This window comes from Peromyscus eremicus, chromosome 15 (genome assembly GCF_949786415.1).
Source record: "Peromyscus eremicus chromosome 15, PerEre_H2_v1, whole genome shotgun sequence".
NCBI classification, from domain to species: domain Eukaryota; kingdom Metazoa; phylum Chordata; class Mammalia; order Rodentia; family Cricetidae; genus Peromyscus; species Peromyscus eremicus.
The window spans coordinates 58751845-58775813 of record NC_081431.1 but is presented as its reverse complement, the minus strand read 5'-3'; the positions used below and the strand labels follow the sequence as shown (position 1 = coordinate 58775813).

Genomic DNA, 23969 nt, shown 5'->3' with positions numbered 1-23969 from the left:
TGCTCAGGGGTTGGCCGCCTTACACACCTTGCCCTCCCTATCAGCTGACACTTCTCTTTTCACCTTTAAAAAGAATAGTTATTATCTGTGTGTGCACGAACACACATGGGGTCAGAGGACAGCCCTTGGAGTCAATTCTTTCTACCATGAGTCCTGGGATCCGTCTCAAGCTGTCAGGCTCGGTAAGCAAGTGCCTCCAAGTTCACACGCCAAAGCATCGCACAGTCCCCAGACCCTTTCACTTTAGTTCACTTGGGGTGTGTGTGCGTGTGTGTGTGTGTGTGTGTGTGTGTGTGTGTGTGTGTGTGCGTGTGTGTGCGCGTATGTGTGCACACACGTACACAACACAGTGGAAGGGGGAAAGTCACTGAACACTTTGGCTCTCTTCTTCTACCTCGCGGGTCCCACGTGTTGAACTTGGGGTCAGTCTTGACCTCGGGCATCTTTACCTACTAAGCCGTCTCACCTGCCCCCGTAGCTTTCTTCACCTCACTCCTGTCCACCATCCTGTCCAGCTCTGGACGGTTTCTCTATGCCAATCCCACTCTTTGAGCGAGCAGACATTTATCATTGCTGATGAGGTGTGTGAAGACAGGGATCCACAGGAAAAAAAAGCACCTAGCCGACCAGGAGCCTGTGGGAGGGACTTCAGTCCAGGACAAGAGGTCATACCAGCTCTCCCAAATGAGGAAGCTCCTTCCACCCCAGGGGACACACCAGATGTGCAGGGAGTGTTGAAGTGGATATTTCATACCCCAGGAGATGGCCAGAGGCCATGTGGAGTCTCTGCAGAGAGCTTAGGCCAGGCCTGTTCCTCGTCAGGCTGCTTCTGACAGTCTTCCCTCTGTGCTGAGCACCCCTAGGGCCATAAGGCCACCTTGCTTCCTACACAGTCAAGACAGAGCACATGTCCTGCCTGGCCATTTGGTCTCTGATCTCTGGACAGTCATCACCAGTCAGTGTTTTGACGTTAAGCCTCAGAATGGACTGCAGGCTATAAAAGAGTTAGGGGCTGCCTCTTCCCACTCTATCTGGTCCTGGCTACCTGCAACATGGGTCCCCCATTGGGGGTCATATAATCTCCCCAGCCTCCAGGCATCTTGTAGGTTCTATGTGACCTCTGGAGGCAGTCCTCACCTGGGGGAGGGCTTCCCTGCCTCACTCTTCCCACGTGGTTCTCTTGTGCAGTCAAGCTCCACCCAGAGGTCAATCTGACATCCAAGAAGCCCCCTGAGATACAACACAGTGATTACAGGACAAGGGTTTGGAGCCATGTCGACTGGGACCTGGATCCAGCTCAGCAAGCCCGTGTTACTTCGGGCAGCTTGCTCACCCCCTTAACCTCTGTCCTTGTGCCCTGGAGCTGTATGGAAATGAAACGCAGCAGTACAGTGATGTGGAGGAATGGGAACACGTGTCAAAGGCCAGGGATGGTAAAGGATAAACACAGTATATATTGCTGGAGTCTTAATTTTATCAGAAAACAAGGGGGAAATATCTTTTGAAGTAAATCAGAAGAATGTAAATTTCAAATAAATGTCAAAGAAACTACAATCTAAGAAAGAGTTTTGACTTATATACTTGCTTTGGGCTGAACTCTAAACCCGTGGACTAGGACTAACTGAGTAAAGGTTACTGTCTGCCTCTGGCAATCTTTAATAGGAGCATGTGAAACTCTGGTGCCCGTGGAGAGCCGGCTCTGATGCACAGAGCACTCGCTCGCTCTCAGCTTCCGTCCCTGGCTTTCGGAAGGCTGAGACCCTTCTGAGTGAGTCTCAGCACTCTGGGTCCAACAGGGGCAGCCTGCAGCAGGATCTGTCACGTAAACTTAGTCACAGGCGCCCAAAAGAGTGAAGGGTGTCTGTTCTCTAGGTTCAAAGTGGCATGTGCGGAACTTTCTTACCTTGCTAGCCATTGAGTATCAGGATGCAGGAATCAAGACCTCTGCTGCACAGGATGAGCCAGGGAACCACAACACGGAAAAGGGAAGGTAGGTGGCCGGCAGCTCCAGCAGCTCCGGCAAGAGGCCATCCTCTGGGGCCTCCTTCCTGCCCACAAGGCAGCATACCCAAGGCTGCCCTCTGTGCCACTGTGGGGCTGTAAGGAACCAGGTGGTGGCTTTGACTCCCGCTCACCCCAATAAACAATACCCAGACATGCAAAGAAGGGGGTACCATTTGTCCTAAAAGGGCATTTTAATCATTGATATGTTTGTCTATTTTTAAAATCTTGGGGCTGGAGATGGCTCAGCAGTTAAGAGTGCTGTGTTTGCTGGTCATATAGAGGATCTGAGTTCAGTTCACAGTACCCTCAACAGGCAGCCCACAGCTACACGTAACTCTAGCGCCAGAGGATCTAGTGCCCTCTTCTGGTCTCCACAGGCACCTACACACATGTGCACATACATACACACACATATACACCAACAGAAATAATAAAATAAATCTTAAAAAAGAAAGTATGAAATAAAGACTTGAGAAAGGGCAGGAAGACTTCAAGAGAACTCCACAAGAATTGACCACTGTGTCTGCTTATGCCGAGGGACAAAGAGTGCTGAGTTTGGTAATGCCTGTAAGGGATCATGGAGAGAGGACAGAGAAAACTCAATATCCATGCCATGCTGGGCAACAAATGGCCAGACTCACAGCCAGCTACAGCAGCAGCCTGCTGCGGATATGACTGTAACTCCTGGCGTCAGACAGGTTGAAATGGAAGAGGGTGTGCCTCAGGGACAGTGTCCTGAGAAACCTGAAGGACACGACCCTGAATATTGACAATGGATCTGAAGCTCAAAACAGAGTAGTAATCCAGGCCTGGAATCCTAGCAACTGGAGAGCTGAGATGAGAGAACTTTGAGTTCAAGTCCAGCCTGGGGTGCTCACCCTCCTTGTTCATAAGATGGAGTCGTGATCTCTACCTGACAAGGTTATGTGACCTTGGAGGACATAAAACACCGGCAGTCTGCGGAGTATCTACAAGCATGGAAAACTGTGAGGTCCATCCGCATTTGTGCAGCCGAGTCCCAGGCATTATGGTTGATGTTGTTGAAAATGCTTTGACTGTGGTAGACTTTGCACACCAGCCCCTCTTGGCCACAGTACTCCTTTTTCATCTTGCAAGGGTCCACTGCTCACAGTTCAGTTACTCCTGCTCCCCAAGGAGCCCCCTTTCCCCCGCACCCCACACCAGGTGCTGTCTTGCTTGGGAGCCTGCAGATGATGATTACCTCACACAGGGTGGGCCCTCTTCCTTTCTTCCTTTCATGTTTATGTGTATGTGGTGTGCACATGTGTGAGCATATGTGGGCACATTTGTGTGAGGGTGGAGGCTCAAGGGTGTTGTCCACATCTATCTTTCCTTCCTTTATTTCTTCCTTCCTCCTCTTCTCTTTCTCCTCTCCTTCTTCTTCTTTTGGTTTTTCGAGACAGAGTTTCTCTGTGTAGCCTTGTCCTGGAACTCTGTAGACCAGGTTGGCCTTGAGCTCAGAGATCCGCCTATCTCTGACTCCCAAGTGCTGAGATTAAAGGTGTGAGCCATCTCCCAGCTCCTTGGTCTTTCTTGATTGTTCTACACTGTTCACTCTGAGACAAGGTCTCTTCCTGAACCTCTGACCAGCAGCTTGTTCTGGGGTTCCCCATCTCTGTCGTCTGTGCCCAGAGATCACAAGCAGGCCACTTCGTGCACTTTGCCTTTACACAGATCTGGGGATCTGGAAGCAAGCCCTTGATGTGCTTGGCCACCTCCCCAGCCCGGTTCCTTTGTCTTTCTTCTAAGGGTTCTTCCTCAGTGGGGCTCATATGCTTAGGTCTGTCACGGTTTAGGGTTGTGAGGAATAAATAGCTCTGTGTGTGTGTGAATTGAAACACAATGAGAACATAACCCAGGGTTTGCACCTCCTAAGTTCATGGTCTGCCACTGGACTGCACCCCCAGCTTACGAGATACAATAGGGATGAAGAGATTCATCAGTGCCTGGCCTGTGGCTAGAACTCAAGAACATCACAAATAGTGGTTATTCACAAGACCGGGGTCTCAGGCGCCCTTAGTCCCCCGTGACTGCAAGAAGTGGGATTCCAACAAGTTTGTCAGAGGGCTGAGGTGAACAGGAAGGCTGCTTCAGTTCTTCCACAGCAGTTTCATTAGCTACCCCTCCTGTACCAGCAGAGGGCTCCACGTACGTGCAAATACGTTTTCCCTGCTGCTCCAAAAGGGTTCTACCAAGGCTGCCCGAGGGGAGCAGAGGGAGGAAAACAATTTAAGGTGTGCACAGATAACAGGAGCAAGCAGATCGGAGAGGTAGGCACCGGGTTGCACTAGACAGGAAAGCGTTCAGCGGTGAGGATGGAAGAATACAGATAGGTAGCATTTTGAGGGAAACTATTATCCTAGTTTAGGGGGTCAGGGCCCAGGCAAGGCAGTGGCCGCATGACGCCCAAAAGAATCTATGAAGGACACCACAGAGGGGAATGTGACGTCAGGACCAGCTAAGAGATGCAGAACAATGGGTCGCTGTATGAGAGAGAAGACTGAGGACATTTTCTCAGATGTTATGCCTGTCTGCAGCAACCTCACGTCTCCTAGTTCTCTTCAAGCAAACTGTAATTCTGCAGGATTTCAGAACCCAGTGCAGGGCTCAGAGGCGTTAGTAGCTGAGAGGTGCCATCATCTCTAATGGAAAGTGGAGTAGAAAGGCCTAGAAATGCCCCTCAGCTCACCCCTGCCTTTGAACTAGGGGCTGTGTATCAGTCAGGGTTGGAATTAATAAGGGGACTAGATGGGAATGTTGAAGGGTCTCGGAGAAGTGGAAGGAAATAAATAAAAAGGAATTAACATGGAAGACAGCATGTCCAAAAGCCTCAGTCTTTGTTGGAAGCAGAGTAGCAGCTCACTGATGGCAGAGGTCCCTGGGTCGTCCCTGGACATAATTAGTTCACATTCGATAGCTAAGACTAGTGGATTGAGTCACCCCACTAGGGCTAGAGGGCCACAGCCTCTGCTAGGCTGCCTACAGTTCCCCTGGGGCCAGGCCACCTGGGCCTCGCTCGGGTGAGCTGTCTCCTTCCAGCACTGCCTTGACCTTGGCCGGGATGCCTCCCACGCGTGTGTAGTAGGATTTGCCCCTGGGAAACCTCGTGGGAGAGTCACATGACAGCTTTGAAAGATGCCTGGGGGCGTGCCCTCAAAGGTTGTTAAGACTAACTCTCACTGGAGTACTCGGGAACCTTTCCATACCCGGCCCTCTAGCGCCCTCTGCTGACAAGATTTGACATTGTGCCCGCTGTTCAGGAAGAACATCTGTAGAGGGTGGGTTTTCAAGGTTTTGTATTGTTTGTTTGATTGGTTTGGCTTTTGGTTTTTCAAGACAGGGTTTCTCTGTGTAGGTTTGGAACCTGTCCTGGAACTCTCTCTGTAGACCAGGTTGACCTCGAACTCATAGAGATCCACCTGCCTCTGCCTCCCGAGTGCTGGGATTAAAGGCATGTGCAACCACCGCCAGGCTAGAGGGTGGATTCCAGGCTACAGAGTGGATTTTTAACTGATGTCGATGTTACTAAATTTTACTAGGAGACCAGAGCGCTCTTCCTTAAAATCTCTTTGAACAATTTAATTGAGGGAATATTCCTGCCAACTGAGAAATGAATCAAAACAAGGAACTCAAGAGGAAAAAAAAGTCATAAAAGGAAAAGCAAAGACTTAGGGGTGTGGTGGTGTACAACTGTGACTGGGATCACAGAGCTTAGGGACTCTGAGGCCAAACTTGGTCGTATAGTGAGTTTGAGATGAACATGGATTACATGAAACTTGTCTCAACCATCTCCAGCCCGCAAGAGCAAATGATAACTAAATCAAAATTATGCAAATAAAATAACTATGATTTTTATATTTTTGTAAATTTTATTAGATAAACTTCCAATTAAAATTCATCACACACCAAAATTAACTAGACCCAAAGTCTATACATCTCAATGAACTTCTACAGCCGTTCTCAAGTTATGGAGTGTCACCCTGGATTTTATACTTTCACTATCAAATATATTTTTTAAGCACTGATTCACTATCAAAAACTGAAAAATCTAAGATTGTGATTTTTGTGGCACTGAAATTCACTTTGATTGAAAACTGGAAAGTACCAAAGGAATGGATGGGTGCACTCAAATTTCAAGTATCTTAGGAGACATCAACAGCTATGAACTCCGGGGCTCAAGTGATCTTCCAGGCCCTAGTTAGCTGGGACTGTAGATGAAAAACATTGTGCTCTGCCAGAAAAATGTTCTTGTCTGGTTAAAAGATAAGGAGATAAACAAAAACCCAGAAGATCAAAGAAAACACAGACAAAAAAAAAACAAAACAAAAAAACAGAGAAAGTAGCATTCAAGACAAAAAGCAACAGCAACAAAATGGACCGCATAAAAAAATACCCTCTACTGTGGCCACACCGGCACTCAGGAGGCAGAGGTAGACAGTCTCTGAGTTCAAGGCCAGCCTGGTCTACAGAGTGAGTTCCAGGACAGCCAGGGCCACACGGAGAAACCCTGTCTCAAAAAAAACCAAAACCAACAAACAAAAAAGATCATATAAAGGAAGAATAAAGGAGAGGTGGCAGTTCCTGGTGTAAAGTTGGGGGACTCTAGACCCACTCACCACTAGGGACAGCCAGATGAACCAGACAAAAGATTGGCCCCTGCTTGGAAGCATGGGTTACTAACAATGTCACATAAGACAATGGGCCAACATCTGGAGGAAAACAGGCATGGTGGCAATGAGCCAGCACCACTGGCCATGGGTACCAGTGCAGAGGAAGCTGAGAGATGGAACAGTTGTTTGAATGGCCCCATAGGACCAGTGCATAGATGACAGAATCTGAAATGGCCAAAAAGGTGGCTGCCCTCACAGGTACAGACATCCTGTGCCCAGAACCAAGTTTTCCTCTGCCTATACACAGTGGACCCAGTTCAAGCCATCCCAAACTCAATTTCTGAATGCGGATTCAAGTGACTCCAGACTGCCAGCCCTTAGGTTTGCTAGGCTCCAAATAAGCAAATAACTGTTTTCTTTGGAAGAAAATGACATCATCCGAGGCGTCAATTATTCCTACAAACAGACCCACAAGTGCAAGCCTTGAACATAATAAAAAACAACTGGGGGTGTCTGCTCCCACTCAGGAGGCAGAGAATCCTAAGAGAACACTGCTCCTACCACAGTGTCATGTGCTGCCTGGAACACCAATAAAAAATGAAGTTCTGAAAATTCCTTCAGGAGGCTGAGATGATGATGCCGGTCAGAGACGTACACTCTCAGCTCCGAAACGTACCAGCGAGTCTGCAAAGCACAAAGAAACTTCTAGAATCTATTGGTACCTGCTGCAGGAAAGGTTCTTATTCTGTCCTCAAATTACTGGAAATGAGCAATGAGCTGGATGGAACTAAGGCTCATTAGCAAGTCCAGTATCAGGTCAGGCCTGGAAATGACTCAGTCTGGCTCTCCAACACCCTGACGGAGACCAAAGGGATAGGCCCTCCCCGAGGTATGTGTCTCATGTCTTAAGTGTCTACTGTTTCAGAGAAAACTGAAAATGGCCTTGAAAACAACAATATTCAGGAAAAGTCAGAATACCTTAATTTTTACTTCACGGTGGGGTGTCGGGTAACCCAGGCTGACCCGAACTCACTATGTGTTAAGTGCTAAGGCTAAAGCTGGTCTTGAACTCTTGATCTGTCTGTGTGGGGTTACAGATGGGCACCACACCTGTCTTATATGGGATTACAGATGTGTACCACCACACCTGTTTTATAGGGTCTCAGGGGTCAAATATGCATGCTTTCATGCATGCTAGGCAAGTCCCACTGAGTCACATCTCCACCTCTGAATACTTTAAGTTTTTAAAAATTAATTAAACATTTAATTTAAAATCTTACCACAGAGAGAACAAACAAACAAACAAACAAACAAAACACCACCCACTCACTACAGAGAAAGTTCCAAACACAAAAGGCTTCAGCAGTGAAATATATCAAACATTTGAAATGTAAATTTAAAAGGTCAATGTTACATAAACTATTTAGGAAACACTTCCCACCACACCACACCAATGTGTGTGTGTGTGTGTGTGTGTGTGTGTGTGTGTGTGTGTGAAACAAGGTCTCACTATAAAGCCCTGGCTAGCCTGATACCCACTATGTAACTGAGGTTGGCCTGGAACTCACAGAGATCTGTCAGCCTCTGTCTCAGAGTACTGAGATTAAAGGAATGTGCCACCTTAACTCAGGAGTTCAAAGTCAGAAGTGAGAGCCTTGGATAATGACTCTTTTTTTATAATGCTAGCACTCAGGACAACTGCAGTGAGTTTGAAGCCAGCCTGAGCTACATAGTGATTTCAAGTCCAGCTTTGGATCCAGAGTGAGACTTCAAATAAAGTACAAATACTATCATAAGAAATGGAGAAATGATTAGCCCTTATAACTACAGACCCCAAAATTTCAAACAAATATTATCAAACTAAATCCAATAAAAGGAAAATAACTCATGAAATCTAAGGAATGCAAGGTCAGTTCAAAATTTTTAAAAATGTAAGTCACCACATTAACAGAAATATAAAAATGGAAAATTATATAGAGGTAGAACATGAAATTTAGCATTCATTTATAACTCTTAGCTCACTAAGAATAGAAAGAAATGTTTCGAATGTTTTTAATGCATGCACACACAGATGCACTCACACATAGGCACAGGTACACTAATATAGACACACACACACACACACACACACAGGTAAATAGAAACACACAGACATACACAGGCACATAGATACACAGAGACACACTAACACACACACAGGCACTTAGGCATACACAGACACACTAACACAGACACACACACAGATATCTACACACATACACACAGATACACAGAGACACATACAGATATACACACAGACACACGCACATACATACGTGTGCACATACACGTCACCCCACAGGAGTGAGGACAAGGCTGCTCACTGTGACTATCATTTAACACTGCATGTAATTTGTAGTCAATATAATAGGATGTTAAAGAAATCCAAGCCGGGCAGTGGTGGCGCAGCCTTTAATCCCAGCACTTGGGAGGCAGAGGCAGGTGGATCTCTGTGAGTTCAAGGCCAGCCTGGGCTACAGAGCGAGTTCCAGGACAGGCACCAAAACAACACAGAGAAACCTTGTCTCAAAAAAAAGAAAGAAAGAAAGGAAGGAAGGAAGGTAGGAAGGAAGGAAGAAAAGAAAGAAAGAAAGAAAGAAAGAAAGAAAGAAAGAAAGAAAGAAAGAAAGAAGGAAAGAAAAGAAATCGAAGTTAAAAAGATTGAGAAATAAATGGGCTGCTGTGGCATTTGTAGAGCATCCTAGGGTCTTCCAGAAGAACGACTTTAATTAATAAGTGAATTTAAAAAGGTCTCAAGATGCAGGCACAGGACATAGACATGACAGTACTTTTATCTTATTCATTTATCCATGTTTTGCAATTCTGAGTCCTGAACCGGGGCCTTGTACGGACTGCCCCCGCCCACCCACATAACCACTCTATTTTGATGCTCACAGAAACACTGGAAAAATTAATCCTTAATTGTCACTTAGAACAAAAAGCATGAAAAATGGAGGTAAACAAACAAAATGTGTGCAATCTCTTTACACTGAGAAAAGATATGCCTTTGTTACAAGGACTTAAAGAAATGGAGGTTATAGCCATACATATCAACTAGAGGACTCTATACACTGACTTTCCCCTCGATGATGTCGTGGATATTTAACTGCAATTCCAGTCAAAACCTTAGCACGTCACAGTACTGTCTGCACAATTCAAAACTTCGTATGGAAATGCAAAGGGGCTTAGAATAGCCAGGAATACCTTTTGAAAGTAAAAGAGCCATGTTGGAAGACTCACACTACCTCACTTCAAACTTTTCTGTAAATTCAGACTCATCAAGACAACACGTGGCCAAGCCTGGGGGTGCGAGCCTGTGACCCAGCCACTCAGGAGCTGAGGAAGCAGGGTCTAATTCAAGGTCTGCCTGGGCAGCTTAGTGAGACTAGGCCTAAAAAAAAAAAGTGTGACATCAGAGGGAGGATTGGAAAAGAGGATAATCAGAGAGTCCCACACTCACGTGATTAAGGAAACACAAACTGTTTTAATTACTGTTCTATCTCTGTGAAAAGACACACTGACCAAGGCAACTTATAGAAGAAATAGTTTATTGGGGGCTTACCATTTCTGAGGGTTGGACTCCATGACCATCGTGGCGAGAAGCATGGCAGCAGACGGGCAAGCATGAGAGCCCAGTGCTTACATAGTGAGATATAAGCTCCAGGCAGAGAGAGAGAGAGAGAGAGAGAGAGAGAGAGAGAGAGAGAGAGAGAGAGAGAGAGAGAGAGAGAGAGAGAGAGAGGAAATGGCTCTTTTGAAATCTCAAAGCCTGTTCCCAGTGACACACCTCCCAATCCTTCCCAAACAGGTCCACCCACTGAGGACCAAGTATTCAAATATATGAGCCTGTGGGACCTTTCCCATTCAAACCATCACACAAAACATAAAAGATCTTCCTTCAGCAGGGTGGTGGTTCACGCCTTTAATCTCAGCACTCGGGAGGCAGAGGCAGGCGGATCTCTGTGAGTTCGAGGCCAGCCTGGTCTACAGAGCTAGTTCCAGGACAGCCAGGACTGTTCACAGAGAAACCCTGTCTTGAAAAACCAAAAAATAAATAAATAAATAAATAAAAATCTCCCTCCTATTTTACCTTTAATTGACTAATGGAATTTATTGAAAGACCCTTCTATTAAATGGTTATCGAAACTAAGCATATCTTCACCGATACCAAGGGCTGTTGCACATAAGAAGTCTCATCTGAGAGAGGAAAACAGCGTCAACAAAATGCCTTGGATCTCCCCCGTGGAGACATAAATTTAATAATCCATAGACCAACAGGAAAAATCTAGAAACCAATGAAGAGCTTTTTGTGGCCCCAAGACATTGTGAAGTGAGCCATACTGAAATCTGGTAGAATCTGTAGCTTTCTCCACTCAAATCACACTCAGCCCCCATCATGTGCAGAACGGTTGGGAGGAAATTTCAAACTCCCACTTCCTCCAGGCTGAGGGAAAAGAGAACAAATGGCCAGCATCCTGATACGGAGGAGGTGCACTGCCAAAGGACTGACTGAGGAGAAACCGGGTTTCTCCAGTGCGGCAGTGTGGATTACCAGAGATGTACACTAGGTGGCGCTCCGGCACCACCTTACTACAGCACCAGACGCTGCCACAGTATTACTGAGCTAGGTGATTCCTAAATGGAAACCTGCCAACATTCTCAATCAGATTAAATGAGCAGGTCCAGAGAGGTATATCCCCACAAAAGGCTTGAGAAATCTCAACATTCGGTAGCTGGGGTGGGTGGAGAAAATGCTCACAAATTACGCCTGATAAAGGTCAAAATTCAGAACCTAAAAGAAGCTTCTCCAACTCAACAGTAACAACAAATAACTCAATTTAAAAATGGGCAAAGGGAAGCTGGGAGTGATGGACACACCTTTAACACCAGCACATGGGAGACAGAAGGATTATAGCCCCAGTATTATTTTGTGCTACAAAGCCAGGTTGAGGCTGACATTGTGAACGGAGCAGCCATAAGCATGAGAGTAGAGTTCTTTATAAGTGTGGGCCTCATTTGGATCACATGATAACTATTTCCATTTTAGGGGCCTTCATCCTTTTCATAATGGCTGCTGAAGTTTACATTCACACCAATAGGGTGCAGGGTTTCCTTCGCCAGGGCTTGTCACGTTATGTCTTTTTGTTAATAGCTATTATTGCTGAAATGAGGTGCTCACTAGTTGTATTTTTAATTTGATTTACCCCCTCCACCCATCTCCAGCCCCACCCCCACCCCTGCTGCTGCTGCCGCCGCCGCCGCCGCCGCCACCACCACCACCAAGTATTATTTGAGTACATGTTTCTGGAGGAGGAAAAAGATGCTCAACATCACCGATCAGCAGAGAAATGCAAATCAAAGCCACTATGTAATGCCATCTCACAGGTGACCTCAGGGTAGCCGCTGTTAAAAGAACAGAAAATAAATAGTGCTGTCAGAGTGAAAGTCTCAAAAAATATTTTTAAAAGAACAGAAAATAGTGAAGACACGGAAAAGTTGAAGCTCTTATGCAGTGTTTACGCAGAGAGGCAAAATGGTACAATTATGCAAAAGACACAGATTTCTCAAGACGATCCGTATGATCCATCAGTCACACTCTGGTGACAGCATGGGTTGAAGGCAGATGTCAAAGAATGATCGCCTGTTCACCATATCGTCTCACCTTCACGACAGCCAAGACAGGGAAGTGACAGGTGAGCAGATGAAGAAAAGGTGACATTATATTGAATGGGGTTTTTACGATCCTCAAAAAGAAAGAAACCTTGTCACATGGCTACAACGGGAGCCTGGAGAACACCACAATGTCAGCCAGGCACTGACAAACACTGTACGATTCCAACAACATGGAGCATTGTTTTAGCTGTTTTTCCTGCTCCCTGGTGAAAACACCCCTGACAGAAGCAACTTAAGGGAGAAAGGATTTATTTAGGCTCACGGTCTGAGGGCACAGTCCATTGTAAGTCACGGTGGCAAGGATTTCAGGCAGCTGGTCACATGGCGCCCACAGCTGGGACGCAGAGAGATGAATGCTGTGCTCAGCTCCCTCCCTTTCATGTAGTCGGGACCCAAGCTCAGGAAATGGTCTACTTCAGTCTTGGGGGGGGGGCGGTCCCTCCCTAATTAGCCTGGTCTACACAATCCTTCATGGGTGTGCTCGGATGGTATTAACAGTCTTAAGTATCTAAATCAGTCACAAGAGGCCATGAATTTGAGAGAGACAGAGCAAGGACTAGAGGGGCGTTGAAGGGAGGATAGGGAAGAAGGAAAATTAATTAATTATATTTTAATCTAAAAAATAAAAAGCACTAAGATAAATAAGTAAGTCACTCATAAAAGCATACAATGAAAAGCTGGGAGGAACTCGGAGGGGGAACTGTGTTTAGTGGGAATAGAGTCTTGGTGTTTCAAGACAGAGTTCCACCAACAAAATGTTGCTCGGCCAGAAAAGAGTTAGAGCATGCCATTTGCAGCGATGTGGACAGAGAGCTGGAGGTTACTGTGCTACACGATATAAGCCAGACACAGACGGACGCGTGTACGCATGCTTAATTGCTTGTAGGAACTAAAAAGTTAATTTCATAGAAAGATGTAAGAGGTGGCTGGGAAGGGGGCTCAGTTGACAGAGTGCCTGTTGCACACCCGTGAGGAGCTGAGTTCAAATCCCCAGGCACAGCAGCACGGATCTCAAACCCCAGTGCTGCAGAGACAGGAGGGTCTCTGGGGCTTGTTGGTCAGCCATACTAGCCAGATGGTGAGTTTTAGGGTTCAGTGGAGAGGGGGTGGGGGGGGAGAGAGAGAGAGGATGTCAACCTCTGACCTCCACACACTATGCATCTGTGTGCATAAGTATGTATGTGCACACAAACATGCACAATAAACGTATACTACTCTAAATACACAACTTTAAATACAAAAGAAAAATGGTCACCGGAGACTAGGAATGGGGAGGCTGGGAATAGAAAGAAGTTAAGGGACATCAAAACATTTTTAGAGAGGAGTAAGTCCTGGTTTTCCATAGCACCATAAGGAACTATTGTAGTGGGTGGCTGTTCTCGCCATGCCCTGAAGCACGGGCCCTAATGAGGTAGCAGGTAACTGTTACACCTGCCTATGATAAGACAGGGTAAGATGGTCTTTCAAGATTCCTGCTTCTGAAAATGGTCTGTCAGATATTCTAGGCCTGTAGCCAAATTGGATGCCCCAACGGTGCTGAGAAACTTTAGGTGACTGTCCAGGCTGCTAGCTGTCTCTGTCTACTCTCGAAAGAATTCTGAAAGTTGCTTGCGTGCGTTTCCTGTTTTCTCAGATATTATTATATCCCTTCTCAGGTCTTCAATGAGGTTGAAGACTAATAGTTACAGTTACAATCTTCTCATATCTTAGCTAAAACATACTAAGTACTAGATTCAGATTCTTCAGGATAGGACAGCTTTTGGAATAATCTAACATACCATTTACCTATGTTTGGACATCTCTGGATTTTAGTATACATCTCTTGTTTGATGTTGTTCTTGTTGGTTATAGTTCCATTTTGCTTAGGTAATTATGTGTATTTCTCCTAACAATACTTAATAATCATTCCTATTGTATATAATTTTGTGTTAGCTTAGAACTTTCTTATTTAGACAAAAGGGGGAGATGTAGTGAGTAGCTGTGTGAGCCATGCCCTGAAGCACCGCCCCCAGTGAGGTAGCAGGGAACTGTTACACCTGCCTATGACCTTGAGGTACATGCCCCTGAGGTGTGGCCACTGGGGGACCCTTAAGACCTGGGATGCACTGTGTGTTCTCTCTTCAATACCTCATGGTTTTGGATGCTGGAACAGACCAGGGCAGAGCTCACCAGAGGACAGTATTGAACTGTGCCTCATCCTTCCAAGATCCTGTGACAAATCCTTTATTCTGTCTTATGAGTTAACCCCCAAATAAATTCCTTTGCTCATTAAATAGACTCTGTGGATTGCTAGTGATATAATCCCAATAAACTATAGATTATGGAAATCTATGATAAATTTCAAAATAACTTGAAGGCTCTAGTTCATGGCACATAAAATGAGATGGAAGTGTTCGTCACCCCAACTTGATCATTAAACACTGTATGCATGTATAAAATTGTCACACTGCGTCCCATAGAGCTATACAGATCTGTCTCCATAAAGAAAACAGCTGGCCGTGGTGGCACCCAACTGTAATTCCTCAATCCAGGAGACTGAGGCAGGAGGATTGTCACAAGATCCAGGATAAAGTAGACTGCATGGTGAATTCCGAGACCAACCTGGACTAAAGTAAAACTTGTTTCAAACCAAGAGAAAGAGGAAGTTTGGGGAGAATAGTAAAATGTATATATATGAAAAGTTAGAGCCCCATTATACACCAATGTGAATATACTTGAGTTTAAAACTGCACACTTCAAATGTTAAGGAAGGAAATCTTTTATTTCTTTTAAAAGATTATTTTATTTTATGTGTTTGGGTGTTTTGTCTGCATGGATGTCTGTGAACCATCTAAGTGCCTGGTGCCCGAGGAAGTCAGAAGAAGGCGATGGGTCCTCAAAGACTGCAATTAAAGATGGTTGTGAGCCACCATGTGGATGCTGGGAATCAAACTCATGTTCTCTGGAAGAGCAGCTGGTTCTCTGGAAGAGCAGCCGGTGCTCATAACCACTGAGCTATCTCCCTAGACCCCGATATTATTATTTCTTTACCACAATAAAAAAAACTAATCAGCTAAGAAAACCAACAGGCAAATCCACAGACTACTAGAACGTTCACAGTACATGTATCTGAAAGTGAACTTCTATCTAGATGAGAAAAAGAAACCTCTCACAACTCAGTAATACTAGTGAACAGTCAGTAAAAATGTGGAAAATGGACTTGAGTAGACACTTCACAGGTGAAGGCAGATGAGTAGATACTAGACCCATATAAAAATCCTCAACACCATTTGTTAGCAAACGAATTAAAAATCACAGCTACACCTCACGACAGCCCACATGCGGGTGAGTCAACCACCTCCCAAGGCTCTGATGGCCTCGTTACTCATCATGACTGAAACCTCACGTGTTGGTCCTCGGTGTGTGAACTAGAGCAGAAAACTACTTTAGAAAGTAGATTTTTACGATAAAACTAACTTGCAACTAACCAATGACTCTCATTTCATACTTGTCTACTTATTCAAAGAAGAAGAAACATGTCTTTAAGGAAACTCACCCAGGGAGAGCCATAGAAACTTAATTCAGAGCAGCCAAAGAGCTGAAAATAACCCATGTCCACGGACAGGAAAGAGAGAAGCAAGCTGAAGTATACTCGTAAAACTAATTGTTTTGTTTTGTTTTTCAAGACAGGGTTTCTTTGTGTAGTTTTGGTTCCTGTCCTGGATCACACTCTGTAGCCCAGGCTGGCCTCGAACTCACAGAGACCTGCCTGGCTCTGCCTCCCGAGTGCTGGGACTAAAGGCTTGCGCCACCACCACCCGGCTCTAAATTCTTACTGTAACTAAAAGAAACAGCCTGCTGAAGTGCACGGCAGAGGCGCTGAGTCACCAAAGCGTTGTGCTCGTGGGAAGATCAGACACAGACGGCACATGCTTCACGGTTCCAAGAGGAGTCTGTCTTAAAACAGACAAAGGGGTCATAGAGAGAAAATAAAATCAGTGATCTGGGGACCAAGGTTACAGATTAACTGAGAAGGAAGAGGTATAATTCTGGTAAGACAGAACTACAGGGTAAGAAAATTTTTCTAGGGGCTGGAGAGATGGCCCAGAAGTTAAAAACACTTGCTGCTCTTGCAGAGGACCTGCGTTCAGTTCTCAGCACCCACATCAGGCTGCTGTAACTGCCTGTAACTCCAGCTCTCAGGGATTTGATGCCCTCTCCTGGCCTCCGTGGGCACTTCATACTTGTGTACATGCATATATACATACATACATGCATGAATGCGTGCGTGCGTGCGTGTGCACACACACACACACATAAACAAAAATACAATAAATATTTTAAAATAAAAAGGGAAACTTCTATTATTTGTTAGTAGCGTGGGTAATCTCAGAGTATACATTTATTAAAAATTCATTTAATTGTACACTTGAGATGAACACAATAAAGTCAGGTGTATGACTTTAATCCCAGAACTTGGGAGGCAGAGGCAGGTGAATCTCTGCAAGTTCCAGGCCAGCCTACTCTACATTGTGACTTCCAGGACAGCCAGAACTATATAATTAGACCCCATCTGGAGAAAACAACAGTAACAAACAAACAAACAAACAAATGAACATATTAAGGGCTGGGATACAACCTAACTGTAGAATGCTCGCCTAACATATATACAAGGTGCTGGGTTCCATTCCCAGTACTGCAGGGGGAGAAGAGATGGCTACATTTTACTATGTGTAAGTTTACTTCCACAAAGGAAAAACAATAAAAATAGATACAAAGTTGAACCTGGTGACATGAGGAAACAAAAGCACAGGAATATCAATCAGTAGAAACCAGGAAAATAACTACAGACTCAAACAGGCTTTACACGCTGCAGTTACAGAAAACGCATCTTTGAAATAACTGTACTCACTATTGCTGTGAGATGTCTTTCTGTATGCTGTGAATATGTGTGGCTCCCGTTGGATAATGAATAAAGCTGTTTTGGCCTATGTTAAGAAAGCTCACAGCCAGGAGGGAAATCCAAGCAGAGATACAGAGAGAAGGGTGGAGTTGAGAGAGACGCCAGCTGCCACCCAAAGAGCAACAAGATTCCAGCAGACCGGTAACGCCATGGCCAGGTGGCAACATACAGATGAATAGGAATGGGTTAATTTAAGATGAAAGAGCTAGCTAGCAAGAAACTGAAGCCACAGACCATACAGTTTGTAATTAATATAAGCCTCTGAATGATTATTTTATAAGCAGCTGGGAGACCTCAGGGCTGGGCGGGACCAAGAAACTTCCGCCTACACACTACATTCAAGAAAACTGAACACAGGTAGAGAATTTTTCCAGAAAACTAGGAAGTATGTAAGAAAACAAAGCCAACTTGAAAAAAAAAACCAAATATAGAACTGGAAAAGGAAAAATAAGTGAGTTTAAGAACCCAAAGAAGGGCTGGAGAGATGGCTCAGAGGTTAAGATCCCTGGCTGTTCTTCCAGAGGTTCTGAGTTCAATTCCCAGCAACCACATGGTGGCTCACAACCATCTAGAATGAGATCTGGTGCCCTCTTCTGGCGTGCAGGCACACATGAAGGCAGAACACTGTATACATAATAAATAAATAAATCTTTAAAAAAAAAAAAAAAAGAACCCAAAGAAAGAATTTAGCAGATTAGATGAAACTGAGGAAAGAGTTAGTCCAGTGGAAGATAGGTCAGAAAAGGAAATGCTCAGAGTAAAGCACAGAGAGGAAAACACTGGAAAAGAGTAAAGGGGGTAAGAGAAGAATAAAGACTATAGGAAGTGAGAAGTGAGCAGCTTTAGTATATATTTAATTGGAGACCAAGGGAAGAGAAAGGGAATGTGAAGACAAAAATGTATGGATAGCTAGGTGTGGTGGCTCACAGTAGTTGGGAGGCTGAGGCAAGAGGATTGCTATGAGTTCAAATCATGGCTACATAAATATCCATCATGGGACACACAGTATCCATCCTGGGATACACAGTAAGATACTGTTTCAAAAAAGAATATATGAGGAAAGGATGAAGGAGAAATCTCTAAAAGTGACTGAAAGATGTCAATTCATAGATTCATAGACTATTTCTAAAGCGTAAACGAAGGCTGGGTGTAGTTCGGTGACAGAGCACTTGCCTAGCACGTGTGAGGCTCCGGGTTCGATTCTCAACAATGAAACAAAACGAAATGAAATACCCTGTTATGTATGGCAGAATAAAATAGACGCAAAGAAATATAAAATCTTGAAATTATTAAAAGGAACAAGATATAGGCTGACAGTCAATGCCTTGGCAGGAACACAGCCCCTAGAACAGTGAGATGATGTAATTAGTGTTCCAAGAGAAAGTAATTCTATTCTCAGCAGAAAGATGCTTTAAGAAGAACATGAAGTAGGACATTTTCATATGAAGAGAAAATGAAATTATTTTACCAGCCTACTTATACTGAAGAAAGTTTTAACAGATATTCTTCAGACAGAAGGAAAATAATCCTAGACAGAAAGCTAGTGATAAAGATTTTGAAAGCAACAAAATACAAAGTTCACAGGCCAGAGGCTGAACAGATGGCTCAGCAGTTAAGAGCACTGGCTGCTCTCCTAGGGGACCTGGGTTCAAGTCCCAGCACCTACATGGTGGCTCCAGTTCCAGAGGATCCCATGCTCTCTTCTGGCCTCTGAGGGCATGCCACACAAGTAGTACACACACACACACACACACTCAGGAAAAGCACTCATATACATAAAAATAATAAAATAAAAACTTAAAAATCATAGGTAAGTCTAAATTAATATTGCATAAATACAACAAAAGCTATTTTAAGATATAAGATTAGAGAAAATTAAATATGTAGGTTTGGAGAAGGGCTAAAGTATGACCTAGAAATTATTAGGAAAAATATACAAGCACCAACTAGTTGTACTATTAAAATTATAATCTCAAAGAATTATGAAAGAATACAACTTCTAAACTACAATCCATGACTGCTGCTTTTTAAACCGTTTTGGTTTTTTTTCTTGTCTTTTAGTATGCCTTGTAATTCATTATTGTTGAAAGCCAGACATCCTGTTTTCAGATAAAAGAAACTGAAAAAATTTTACTATGAGATTTTATATTAACTTGACAAGGATCTGGGCATCATTTAATATTTGCTGTATCCATAACTGTCTTAGAGTTTCCTACAATTCCTTCTTTAGTTTTGTTTTTGCTTTTGTTTTGAGACAGGGTTTCATACAGGCAAGGCTGGTCTCCTGATCTTCCTACCTCACCCACCTCCCTTGTGCTGGGATTACAGGCACCAAGCAACCTCACCTGGCATGGACTCCTTCTTCAATAAGGCCTAAATCTTACAGCTCTCTGTTACACAGAGATTCACTGTTACACAGAAGGGTCGTGTGTTGATTTATAAGCTTGTGATGAATCCTCAGTTTTTCATGGACCCAAGTCTCTGAGCTATGACTATCCCAAGCTTTTCTTAGTTTTCTTGTTTCCTTTCATGAGATAAGAAGGTGGAGTTGGTTAGTTGCTTTCCCAGACAAGAAAAGACTTGTAATGTCCCTCGCAGGACACACTTTTGTACTAAAGGCGGTCTCCATAGATTTTAAAACAATTACCACCTCCCCTCCCCCACTTCCCTCTGCCCCACTTCCCCCCCATCCCCGCCCATCCCCACTCTCATGGATAGCCAATAGTGGGATGAACTCTTTTTCCAGCTCTTAGTGTAAGAACTGGGGACTTCTGAGGTAAAACACGTAAAGAATTTGTCCACTCCTAGCAATTTTTAACTGTCCAGGTAGTCTACACTCAACCTTTAGCAATTTGTCACCCTCCCATGTAAGTATTTCTGACCGTTTAGTGGAAACTGCAGAATTGAGCCAGGAGCAGTAGTGCCCACTGTTAATCCCCCAGTCGAGAATAAGACCACGACCATGGTTTAAAGTCAAATTTGAAGCAAGCTTTAACTAAATTCTGGCCAGGTGGATGGGCTCTGGCTAGACCCACATCCAGGTTCCCAGGAAATGGCTCCAAGCCACATTTTGCAAGGGCTTAAGAAGGTCAAACCCACAAATCACATTTCTCATCAGGTCCAATCAGGGGCAAGTGTGCATCCTGACGTATTTCCTGCCCATGAACCTCTCGCCCACATGTGATCAAGCACATCCCGTGCACATGGGTTAAACAAACTTGTTTAGGGGAGTGAAAACATGTGGCTTGTTTTCTCCCGTAAACAACAGCCTCCAGCATTTCAGGAACTATCTGTCCTTGGGCAAGGAGCTTGCAGATTAGGAGCATTTTTGTTTCATAGATCTTAGGCATAGTACTTTAAACTTAAAACATAACTTCGGCTCTCACATTTAGTGTAAGAGCTGTTAGGGACTTCTGAGGTAAAAATGTATAAAGAATGTGTCCACCCCCAGCAGTTTTTAACTGTCAAGGTAGTCTACACCCAACCTCCAGCAATTTGTCACCATCCCATTTAAGTATTTCTGTCAGTTTATTAAAAATTGCAGAATCAAGCCAGGCATGGTAGTGCACATCTGTGATCCCAGCACTCAGGAAGCAAACACATTAGGTTTACACCACCAAGTGCCAGACCAGCCAGAGCTATGTCTCTAAAAATCAATGACTAAAACTAAATTAAAAACTGCAGAATAAATTAGTAAATCAATGAGGTATTTTTTTTAAAGGGTGAATGAATGCAGCAGACAAGCCTTTGGCAACGTTAATTTTTGAAAAAATGAAAACTCAAATACCTGGCATTAGAAGTAAGAGCCCTCAGCAAGGTTGCCAGGCACAGCACATGGTGTGATGCCAGGCCCAGCGGAGCCCAGTTCAGAGCCTGTGGCAGGACATCCCATGGTGCTCTCTGGGAGCTCTGGAGAGGAAGCTGGGTACTTAGAGTGAGTCAGCAGACAGGATGTGGGTGGCAGGTACAAAAACAGAAACCTGTGCACCACTCTGAGAGGGATCTGAGGAAGCCCGAAGCTAAGATGCTCTCTGCAAGGGCTTTTCTTAGTGTACCCATCACTTCCCAGCTCCACAGAGGCAAGACAGAGCCCATCTGTGGGGCCCAGCATGCCCTGGGGGGATCGTAGGCCACTGTTCTCTTTATCTCTGCTTCGTTTCCTAGTCATGAACTGGCCTTACCACGCATATAACCACCGTGTACAAGCTCACCACAGATCCGAAACAGCAAGCGCCGACTGATTGAAGCCTCCAAAACCAGGAGCCCAAAATTAACCTTTCCACTTGAGTGGGTTTATCCCAGGCATTCTGCTGGAGGAATTGAAAGTGGACTAACACAGTCTCCAAGGCCTGGCAAGTACCTGTGCACTCGTAACTTTTCTATTGCTGGGACAAAACACCATGACCAAGGCAACTTCTAGAAGGAAGTGTTTAATAGGGCTTCTGGCTCCCGGCCATGATGGTATAGTGAAGGCCTGGAGGCAGGAACAGCTGAGAGCTCACATCTCAAACCACATGCAGCACACATGAGGAAGCTTGCAAATGTCTGTAATTCAAGTCCCGGGGAACCTAACACACACATGTAGGCAGAACATGCCTTCACATAAAATAAAAATAGAGATCAAACCACATGCAGGAGGCAGAGGCCACACCAGGGATGGCCCCAGCCTTTTGAACCCTCAAAGCCTGTCCCCAGTGACATACTTCCAATAAGGCCACAGCTCCTAATCCTTCCCGAACAGTTCCACCAACTGAAGACCAAGCATTCAAATATATGAGCCTATGGGGGCCATTCTCATTCAGACCGTCACATTCCACTCCCTGCGCCATAGGTTCATGGTCATATCATAATGTAAAATGTGGTTAGTCCAGTTTCCAAGGTCCCCCTAGTTCTGCAGACCCAACACCATTTCAAAGCCCAAAGTCTTAAAGTCTTGTCTGAGACTCGGGCAACCCCTTAACTATAACCCTAAAGAAATTAAAAGCAAATTACACACAATGGCACAGAATATACATTGTCACCATGAAAGGGAGGAGTTGGGGCAAGGTGAGGAAATACTGGACCAAAGCAAGACTGAAATCCAGCACAGCAGACTCCAAATCCTGTAACTCCATGTCCCATGTCAAAGGGCTTTGATGGTTCTACCCTTCCAGCTTGGTTGACTGAACAATACATCTCTCTGGTCCCACTCAGTGTGTACAGCTCTCCTTGGCACATCTCTCATGGCTCTGGTACCTCTAACATCTTGGGGTCTCCAGTGCAATACAGACTTCACTTTCACAACTTCACACAATGGCCTCTTACCCTTTCAGGACCTTTATGCAGGGCTTGCCCTGTTACATGTTTCCTGGCCTCAGTGGTATTTCTTAACCTCAGAGAAGATTCTACAACCATTTACTCATGTATCCTTCATGATTCTATAGCCAGAATCACACGGATGCTGCTGCCAGGCTTAGCTGCCCCTCCCCCCCGAGTCACACTTATAGCAGCATTCATGTTTTGTTGCTTTCTAGGAGCAGGAAATTCCTTGGGCCTTTTCCTTTTACAACTTGAAATCTTAGCTGAGTGGGGTTTTATCTCAAGAGCATACCTCTTTATTCCAACTCAATTCAGGCCTCTTTTTAATCTTATCTCTTTTTAGCAGAAGTCTTGTATGTTAGTTACTGTTCTATTGCTATGAAGAGTCACCATGACCAAGGCAACTTGTAAAAGAAAGCATTTAATCAGAGGCTTGTTTACAGTTTCAGATGGTTAGTCCATGATTATCATGGTAGGAAACATGGCACCAGGCAGGCAGGCATGGTACTGGTACAGAATCTAAGAGCTTACATCCTGGTTGACAAGTTAGAAGCAGAGAGAAAAAAATGGGACCTGGTTGAGCTTTTGAAATCTCAAAGTCCACCCCTTGTGACACACCTCCTCCAACAAGGCCATACCTCCCAATCCTACTCAAAATAGTCTACCAACTAGGGAACCAAGCATTCAAATCTACAAATCTATGGGGGCTATTCTCATTCAAACCACCACACCTTGGGTCCAACATTTAATTTCCCAGTGCTCTTTTTCTTTTCAAACTGAACATTTTGTATTCCTTTTGTCCTACATGCTCTTTTTCACTGTAGATCTTCATAAGAGTGATTACTAGTAACCATGCAACAGAGTCAACATTAGGCTGTCTTGAAATCTCCTCTGCCAAAGAAACCGATCCATTACTTTTTTCTTTTTTTTTTCCAGAGCTGAGGACCCCAGGGCCTTGTGCTTGCTAGGCAAGCGCTCTACCACTGAGCTAAATCCCCAACCTCCCAATCCATTACTTTTAAATTAGCCTCAGGAAAATTCTTAGGGCAAGGGCAGAAAATAGCCACATTTTTTGCCAAAATATCCCCCAAACATTCTCTAACCCAGTAGCTACTGTCCCCTATGAAAACTCTTGAACTGGGCCCACAGTCCACATTACTCTGAGCATAACTGTCTTGCAAGCTCCTGCTAGGATGGCCCCTTAAGCTATGTTTACAGAGTTCATCTACTCTTTTTAGTCCAAAATCTTCCACATTCCTCAAAAAGATAGCATGGGCGGGTCTGTCACAGCAATATTCCACTCCCTGGCACCAAACTCTTTATTAGTTACTTTTCTATTGCTATAATTAAACACCATGACCAAGGCAACTTATAATGAAAGC

General features: G+C 44.5%; 1 protein-coding gene across 1 annotated transcript in view; it reads left to right on the top strand.

Annotated features, from left to right (window-relative positions):
- Positions 1–146: 146 nt before the first annotated feature.
- Positions 147–23969, top strand: part of Chit1 (chitinase 1) — a 50991-nt gene continuing 27168 nt past the window's right edge. The window contains exons 1-3 of the mRNA XM_059280196.1: positions 147–182; positions 1364–1433; positions 1873–1990. Coding sequence (XP_059136179.1) covers positions 147–182; positions 1364–1433; positions 1873–1990 — 224 coding nt within the window. The remainder of the gene's footprint in view (positions 183–1363; positions 1434–1872; positions 1991–23969) is intronic.